Below are 9447 nucleotides of genomic sequence, written 5' to 3' on the forward strand. Positions count from 1 at the left end.
AAATCGGGACACATCGCCCGGGTGTGTCGGGCTCGGCCCACCCGACACCAGGCATCAGATGACCAATCCAAGAGCCCCAGGTCCCGGGGCCCAACGCACCAAGGCAACTCGACGGAGCTCACGGACTTCCAGGTATACCAGTTGCCCCACCCCAACGTAGAGAAAATTTATGTAGAGGTACAGATAGAGGGGGCCCCATGCCGCATGGAGCTTGACACGGGTTCAACTCTATCCATAATCTCGGCAAGGACCTTAAGGAAACTGTGTCCCACTGGGGGTCCCAAACTCAGGCCGGCCCCATTCACCCTCCGGGACTTCCAGAAACGTAAGGTCCCCACAATGGGGGTGGGGACCTTCAGGGTGCAATACCGAGGGCGGACGCGGCAACTGGACTTGCTTGTGGTCAAGGGCCCCTACATTAGCTTACTGGGATTGGCATGGTTTGGACCACTGGGGCTAGCTGTCACCGGGGTGAACCACACTAGCTTACAAGTGGACGTGGACGCCATATGCAAGGAATTTCCAGGGGTTTTCGATGGGAAATTGGGACAGTATACGGGCCCCCCCATTGCGCTACAGCTTGACCCCGCAGTACGACCGGTCAGGCTCAAGGCCCGCCGGGTCCCGTTCGCCTTGAAACCCCGTATAGACGAGGAATTGGACCGACTCGTAGAGCAAGGAGTGCTGGAGCCGGTGCCTAATGCTCCCTGGGAAACCCCAATCGTCACACCCGTCAAGCCTAATGGTTCGGTCCGCATCTGCGCAGACTACAAATGTACCATAAACAAGGCCCTCACGGCCCACGCATACCCAGTGCCAGTGGTCAGCCATGTCCTTGCCACCCTGGCTGGGTCGAAAATTTTTGGCAAGCTGGACTTGGCCCAAGCATATCAACAGCTGCCAGTAGATGAGGCCACAGCAGAGGCACAGACGATTGTGACGCACAGAGGAGCGTTCAGGGTAAAGCGGCTGCAATTCGGTGTCAGCGTGGCACCAGGCATATTCCAGAATATAATGGACTCTCTCCTTAAAGGGATTCCTGGCGTCACCCCCTTCTTCGATGATGTGTTGATTGCCGGCCCCACACCAGAGGAGTTTGAGGACCGCCTCCGCACCGTTCTGCACCGTTTCCAGACGGCGGGTCTCAAGGTGAAGCGGGAAAAATGTCTACTAGGAGTGCCTCAGGTGGACTTTCTGGGATTTATGGTGGACGCAGAAGGGGTCCACCCGACTGGGGACAAGGTACGGGCCATTTGTGATGCCCCAGCGCCCAAGAGCAAGACTGAACTTCAGGCCTTCTTGGGACTATTGAACTTTTACCATTCCTTCCTTCCCCACAAGGCGGCGGTAGCGGAGCCCCTACACAGACTCCTGGACAAGCGGGCCCCTTGGGTGTGGGGCCAGCGCCAGGAGGCCGCATTCCAGGCAGTCAAGGACTTGCTTGTCTCAAACTCGGTCTTGGCACACTTCGACGAGAGGCTGCCGGTGGTGCTAGCATGCGACGCCTCACCCTATGGCATTGGAGCTGTCCTGGGGCACCAACTCCCGGATGGAAGAGAGGTACCGGTGGCGTACTTTTCCCAGACACTCAACACAACCGAGCGGAACTACTCGCAAATCGACAAGGAGGGTCTGGCAATCGTAAAGGGAGTAAAAAAATTCCATGATTTCTTGTACGGGCGGCCCTTCACCGTGGTGACTGACCACAAGCCGTTGCTTGGCTTGTTTGCCCCCGAAAAGCAGACCCCCCAAGTGCTGTCTCCTCGCGTCCTCAGGTGGTCAATTTTCCTTGCCAGCTACCAGTATGCACTGATTCACCGACCTGGGAAGGCGATGGGCCATGCGGACGCCCTCAGCAGGCTACCACTACCGGAAACAGGCCCTGACCCAGCACCTGCACAAGAGGTTATGAGCCTGGAGCTGCTTCCCGACCGCCCCATTCAGGCACAAGAAGTTGCACACCATTCCAAGAAAGATAGGGTCATCTCCCGGGTCCTGGACTGGGTGTGGAGGGGATGGCCCAGCAGCAGCCCCGGGCCAGAATTCGCCGGCTACACAACCCGCAAACATGAACTGTCGGCCCACAAGGGGTGCCTGTTATGGGGAAGCAGAGTCGTTGTTCCCCAGCCCCTCTGCAAAAGGGTCCTCACAGCCCTACACGAGACACATCCAGGGGTAGTAAGAATGAAGGCCCTTGCCAGGAGTTATGTGTGGTGGCCGGGGATCGATGGAGAGATAGAGGCCTGGGTCAAACACTGCCAGGCCTGCCAAGAATCCCGCCCAGATCCCCCAAGGGCCCCAGTCCAGTCCTGGGAGTCCGCCCGAGCACCATGGTCACGCCTGCATGTGGATTTCGCTGGCCCCTTTCAGGGGAAAACATTCTTCATAGTGGTGGACTCCTACACCAAATGGCTGGAAGTCGCACTGGTACCGTCCACTTCCACGTCCGCAGCCATCCGGGTACTACGCAGGCTGTTTGCAACCCACGGGCTCCCTGACACTCTCGTCTCAGACAACGGGACTGCATTTACGTCAGGAGAATTCCAAACCTTCACAGCGCAGAACGCCATCCGCCACATCCGTTCGGCGCCGTTCCACCCTGCCACCAATGGCCAAGCAGAACGCATGGTGCGGACCACCAAGGACACCCTTCGCCGCATGACGCAAGGGGACTGGGAGTACCGCCTTGCCACATTCCTTCTAGCACAGCACAGCACCCCCAGCTCAACGACTGGCCGGAGCCCCGCTGAACTACTAATGGGTCGGCGCCTTGCAATCAGATTGGACCGCCTTCACCCCGATAGAGCTCAGGATGAGGTAGTGGTGGGGGAAGGCAGGAACCCCCGGACCTTCGAGGCCCAGGACCCAGTGTACGCAAAGAATTTTGGGGCAGGCCCAGCATGGGTACCCGCCACAATCACCAGGGTCACTGGCCCCGTGTCGTACGAGGTGCTAACGGATGGGGGGCAATGCTGGCGCCGCCACTGCGACCAGATACGGCGACGATTCCCGGGAGAAAACCAGGAGGAGGACAGGTCAGAGGAGTCCCAAGGGAACAGCGGGGCAGTGAGGCCCATAGAGCAGGAGGGGCCAGCAGGAGAGGCAGAATCAGTAAATACAGAGAGGACCCGTGAGGCCGAAAGGACACCGGAACCAGAACCACGACTGAGCGAGCCGGTTGCACCAGACCAAACAGCCGCATCACAGCCAGCATCCTTGGAACACGAGCCAGAACCCGGAGCCCGGACCAGGGAACACCCCAGGCCACAACGCACACGTAGGCCGCCAGCATACCTTGAGGACTATGAATGCGACCTCCCGGGCAGGACTGGAACTTAGAGGGGAGGGGTGTTATGTACTGAGTTGAATAGGATCCAAACTGTAGCAGTCTGATTGGTCCTAGAACAATAGGATCCAAAAGGCAGCAGTCTGATTGGTCCTAGAACAATAGGATTCAGAATGCAGCAGTCTGATTGGTCCTAGAACAATGCAGCAGTATGATTGGTTGGCAGGAACCACCCAATCCTGCTCCAGATAGAAGTGAATCCACAACCTGATTGGCTTACAGTAGAATTCCAGAATTAGCCAATCATGTGCAGCCCATTGTGTAAATAATGTATATAAAGCAGATACTGTGAGGGGACATTTATTCATTCCTCCTCACCACTATGAGCTGAATAAAGAGCATGAAATCACTTTGCGACTCTGAGTATATTTCAGGGACTTATTTCCAAGTAAACATACACAGCACCAGTGATTTTTTTTTCCTAAAAAAAATGTTTAGGGGTACTCTCATTTTCCTACTCATATTGAAATACTGCCCCTCAATGAGGCCAAACTTAGATTAGATTAGATTCACAAAATGTTTAGGGGTACGCGTACCCCTGTGTCCGTCCCCCCCCCCCAGGAAAAAAGCACTCCACAGCACTGTATAGTATATTAAAGAAGTGTGGGGGGGGTATGAATGAGAATGACAAGAAAGAATTAATCCCCCAGGTTCATGTTAAACGTGAGTCCCAGGTCTGAAAACATCGATCTGGAACATAATCTTCAACAGTGCTGGAGGTTGGAGGTGAGGCATTCAACAGGATGGGCGTTTGGGAACACAATTTCTTAAACATCCTTTGTGTCTAAAGCATAAACATCTTGGTTTTGTATTTTTTTTAAGTTCCATCGTTATGTTCCTTGCTGTATAGAAGCTGTATGGTATGCTTATTGTTGGATAGGGTAAACAAAAAAAACGATGGAGGATCTGGAGATCGGCTGTAGGAAAGACAATCACGCACCTGGGCTCCTCTATCAGCTGGATCGAGAGGGTGGGAGGGAGATCCGCGGCCATGGTTTGCTCCTTGCGAGTTGGCGCGCACCAGAGCAAAGTTAAGCGGCTGGAGGTTTTCTCTTTTCTAGCTAGCTTGCAAAGCCCTGAGGCTCAGATCCTGGAGTACGGAAGCTGCTTCCTTCCGGCATTACGGGGGCGGAGGAGGGGAGAGAGAAATCAGCTGCAAACGTCCAGCCGCTGCTGCATTTCCTCTTTGTATTCCCCGCCCAGGTCCACCGTATAGGCAGCGCTTGTGCAAACAACTCGCCTGAGCAAATAGCAACTCAGCAAGTTATGATCCTCTTGCAGCCAGATTTAGTACATCATCCTAGCTCAACCGGGCGGGGGAGGAGGAGGAATCTAGTTGCTGGATCTCTGGCGCCTCCCCCATCGGGAAGACTAGTCTATAAGCACCCACGTGCGCCACTTAAGGAAATAAGGACTTCCTTTAACTTGAAATAGGGTTTATTCACACGGGGCATGGCGGGGAGGCAATCAGCAGTCCAATCCTGTACCTATAAGCTTACTTTTAAGTAAATGTCACTGTCTCAACGGATGATGTTATGTGCTGAGTGGAATAGGATCCAAAATGAGGCAGTCTGATTGGTCCTAGAACAATAGGCTCCAGAATGCAGCTGTCTGATTGGTCCTAGAACAATGCAGCAGTATGATTGGTTTGCAGGAACCACCCAATCCAGTTCCAGAGGGGAATCCACAACCTGATTGGCCTACAGGAGAATTCCGGAATTAGCCAATCACGTGCAGCCCATTGTGTAAATAAAGTATATAAAGCAGATACTTTGGGGAAACTTTCATTCCCTCCTCACCACTATGAGCTGAATAAAGAGCATGAAATCCACTCTCGACTCTGAGTATATTTCACATGATGTGTGGAATTCACTGTCACAAGAGGTGGCAATAGCTTTCAACAAATGTATTCATACTTAAAATATTTAAAATCGCAGTGAATTTGTATGGTATAGTTTACCAAGATAATTTATAGATACGTATATATATTGCTTCATAATTTGTATTCATGTCTGCATGGTCATACTTTAATTTTTAAAAAAGTTTTAAAACTTAGAAGTTTTAATTGTATTGTTTTATTATTGATGTGTTTGTTGCTCTGGACTCCTTTAGAGGGTAGGCAGGGTATAAATTTAATAGATAAAGAAATCTAAAATCATAGCTTGTTCTACGTTTATAGTCCATATACAGCGGAAAATTATCAACTGTTTCTAATCTGTCATCTCTAAATCTGATATGTTAATTTTAGACTACTAATGATATCTTAACATTTATGATAGCCACTAATTAAGGTAAAGGTAAAGGGACCCCTGACCATTAGGTCCAGTCGTGATTGACTCTGGGGTTGCAGTGTAGACAATACTGAGCTAGATGGACCAATTGCTTGATTCAGTATAAGACAGCTTCCTATGGTCCTAGTCATGATAGCTGAACGGAACTGCCAGCATCAGAAACAGTCTGCCACTTTAGATCAGTTGCTGGGGAGTTACAGCAGAAAAAGTGATATAAACTTCAAGGTTTGCTGATGAGTTTTCCAGAGGAATCTGCCAGGCCACCTGGGAAGTGGACTAAGTGGATCTTTTGACTGATCCAGCAAGGCTCTTAGTAGAACTTACTTCCAATTAAGCATTTTAGAATCACATCTTAAAACTGCTTGAGGTGGCCTGATGTACTCTAACATCAAAAGATGTTGACATTTTAAAATCAGTAGAAATAATTCCAACGAGGACCAGGCTGAAACAGTATAAGCATAGGGTACCTGTTCAGATCTTCATTTGTCATGCTTTGACCAAACACATACCAAAGATGATTTGTAAAAAAACGGGAAGCAAAATGGTTGCAAGGAGCTTCAGTATCTAAAAGCATCTATTCAAAAGCAACACTGTCCTTAAGACATATTTTGATGCAGTGCATCGATTCCAAACCTTTTGTAAGGATAATGAAAAAAATTTCATGTTCAAGATGTGTAATCCTTAAAGCTATGTGCCATTGTCCTCACATAGACTGGGAGTAAATAACCAGTAAGAATATGTGGCCCTGCTGGTGAAGCATAGAAAAAGCAGGATGGTATGGATCAATAATCTTTGCGGGGAAAACCCTGTGTTATGTACTTGTAGAAGAGCAGGAATAACCTGAAAGGACCCTCCCTCTTGTGTTTATATGAAGCAGTAACTTTCCAGACAGGAGTGCCTGGCGTGCTCTGGTCCATGGGGTCACGAAGAGTCGGACACGACTAAACGACTAAACAACAACAACAACAAACTGTCCAAACGCTCTCTTCAGATCCAGTGAAGACCATCATTGATCTACACACATAAAACAAATTCAAGCACAGGCATCTTCCAAAAACCCATTCCAAAAGAGGGGAGATCCCAGCAGACTTTAGGGATGCAAAAATTATCAATCTCTTTTTAAAAAGGTGATAGAACAGATTGCGGAACTTATCAAGGCATCTCGATAATTTGCAGCCAGCAAAATTTTTGCAAGGATCTTAGCAAACACTCTCCTAACAATATCCGAGGCTACCTTTCCTAAATCCCAAAATGGTTCTCGACCTTCTTCAGGGACAGTGAACATGATTTTCACCGCTCGACAGCTGGAGGAAAAATGCAGAGAGCAAAATCAATCCTTGTATATGGCGTTTATTGACCTGACTAAGGCCTTCAACACTGTAAATCGTAATGCCCTGTGGGCTGTCCTTCTGAAAATTGGCTACCCATATAAATTTGTGAACATCCTTCGGCTCCTCCATGATAATATGATAGCAACAATTGCAAGTAACAATACCTCTCGAAGTGAATCATTCACAGTGGGATCAGGTGTTAAACAGAGTTGTGTTATTGCCCCAACTCTATTATTTTCATTGCTATGATCCTACACTTGGTTGAAGGGAGTAGCCACCGGAGTAGAAATCATATATCAAACTGATGGAAAGCTCTTTAATTTGAGTAGGCTGAAAGCAAAGAGTAAGGTTACTGTAACTTCCATCATAGAGCTTCAGTATGCTGATGACAATGTAGTGTGCGCACACTCAGAGGACGACCTCCAAACCATCCTAAACGTATTCGCAGAAGCTTACAAAATCTTGGCCTATCACTCAACATCCAAAAAACAAAAGTGCTGCACCAACAAGCACAAAATAAACCCTCTGCAGCGCCACAAATCCAACTCAGTGGTGTAACGTTGGAAACTGTCGATCACTTCTCCTACTTGGGCAGTTATCTTTCCACAAGGGCTGACACTGATGCTGAAATCCAGCATCGCCTTAGCTCTGTGAGTGCAGCTTTCTCTCGACTGAAATGCAGAGTGTTTGAGGACATTCACAGGCAAACCAAAATGCTTGTTTACAAAGCTATAGTACTACCAACCTTACTGTATGCTTTTGAAACGTGGACCACTTATAAACGCCATTTCCAACTCCTGGAAAGATTCCATCAATGGTGTCTCCGAACATTTTTGCACATCACTTGGGAAGACAGGCGAACTAATGCCAGTGTACTGGAAGAAGCAAAGATCACCAGTGTCAAAGCAATGACTCTGCAACATCAGCTTTGTTGGGCTGGTCATGTTGTGTGGATGCCTGATCATCGTCTTCCAAAGCAACTACTCTATTCCAATCTTAAAAATGGAAAACGTAATGCAGGTGGTCAACAAAAGAGGTTTGGTTGTTTGTATTGTTGTATGTTATGCTCACTGTTCACATTTAATGAGGGTGGATTTGTGTATTGGGGGAGGGGGGGTTATTTTATGTTGTAAATAAAATTCCAATAATTTTTTTTTAAAAAAAGGTTTAAAGACTCTTTCAAGGCAAATATTTTAAAATGTAGTATAAACACCAGCAACTGGGAAACACTGGTCTGTGAGCGCTCCAATTGGAGAACAGCCTTTTCCAAAGGTGTCATGGGCTTTAAAGACACTCGAACTCAGGACGAAAGGGAGAAACATCCTAAGAGCAAGGCATGTTTGGCAAACCCTCACCATGATCAACTCCTGCCCGGAAACTTATGTCCCCACTGTGGAAGGACGTGTGGATCTAGAACTCGGACTCACTGTTAAGACCAGGTTCATGGAATACAATCTTACTCTGCTACGAGTGATTGGCAAAGAAGACTGTCTCTCAACGTAACCCACCTCACAGGGCTCTTGCGAGGATAAAATGGGTAGAACCTTGGAAGCCATCTTGAGCTCCTTGGAGGAATAGCGGGATACTGTATACTGTATACATGTAACAAACACTGACTACATAGGCCATACAGAAATTCAGCAGGCACTTTTCAGCATCTGCAATCGCAGCTGCTTGGTTCACGCTCGCCCTGCTTTCATGGCGAGGCACCGGAAACCCTGTCCTTTAAAAAACAGTACAGTGGTACCTCGGGTTACATACGCTTCAGGTTACAGACTCCGCTAACCCAGAAATAATACCTCGGGTTAAGAACTTTGCTTCAGGATGAGAACAGAAATCGTGCTCCGGAGGCGCGGCAGCAGCAGAAGGCCCCACTAGCTAAAGTGGTGCTTCAGGTTAAGAACAGTTTCAGGTTAAGAATGGACCTCCAGAATGAATGAAGTACTTAACCTGAGGTACCACTGTATTGTATTGTATTTCATTTCATTATTATTTTCAATTTTTATTTCATTTTATTATTATTTTTTATTCCGGTAGTGCCAACTGCAGGGGGCCACAACAGCGTTCGCCCTTGAGAAGACAAGAGAGGGAAAGAAAGGAAAGGGCGAAATGCATTAGGTGCGCTGATTCAACCACGCAGCAGCGCTGGCCGAAGCGCCTCCCTCCTCTCGCGCCTCTGAGGCCTAGTCAGGCCCAGCCGGTTGCTAAGGGCCCGGTTGCCAACCACAGGCCTGCTGGTGCACCCTCGATTAGGCTCCGTGCTCGCCGCGCGCGATTAAAAAAAAAAACCCCTCCCCTTCACCCCCACCCGAACGGAGCCGACGGGGGCGCGCGCGCCGAAATCCCCATCCCCCCCCACCCCCGTTCCCTCGCTCAGCCCGAGAACAGAGTCACATTGAGGAGGAGCCGCGGGGGATTGTGGGAGAGGAGAGGGGCCGGCCGCAGCCTGTTTCTCCTCCCTCCCCTCCGCCCCTTTCTT

The 9447-nt window shown here is 49.2% G+C and overlaps 1 protein-coding gene across 4 annotated transcripts in view; it reads right to left on the reverse strand.

The window, feature by feature from the left end:
• The window catches only part of GALK2 (galactokinase 2), a 78641-nt gene extending 70791 nt beyond the window's left edge, over positions 1-7850 (reverse strand). For 2 of the 4 annotated variants that reach the window (XR_013979239.1, XM_080980460.1), the window contains exon 1: positions 7714-7850. Coding sequence is in view for 3 of the 4 variants with exons in the window: in XM_080980460.1 (XP_080836586.1) it covers positions 7714-7799 (86 nt within the window). In the remaining variant the exon portion in view is untranslated. Of the gene's footprint in view, positions 1-4286; positions 4693-7713 lie in introns of those variants that run through there. The other 2 variants (XM_080980458.1, XM_080980459.1) reach the window with 2 other exon arrangements.
• Between the last annotated feature and the right edge of the window lie 1597 nt (positions 7851-9447).

The sequence above is a fragment of the Podarcis pityusensis genome, assembly GCF_964106645.2.
Source record: "Podarcis pityusensis genome assembly, chromosome: 14".
NCBI lineage: Eukaryota > Metazoa > Chordata > Lepidosauria > Squamata > Lacertidae > Podarcis > Podarcis pityusensis.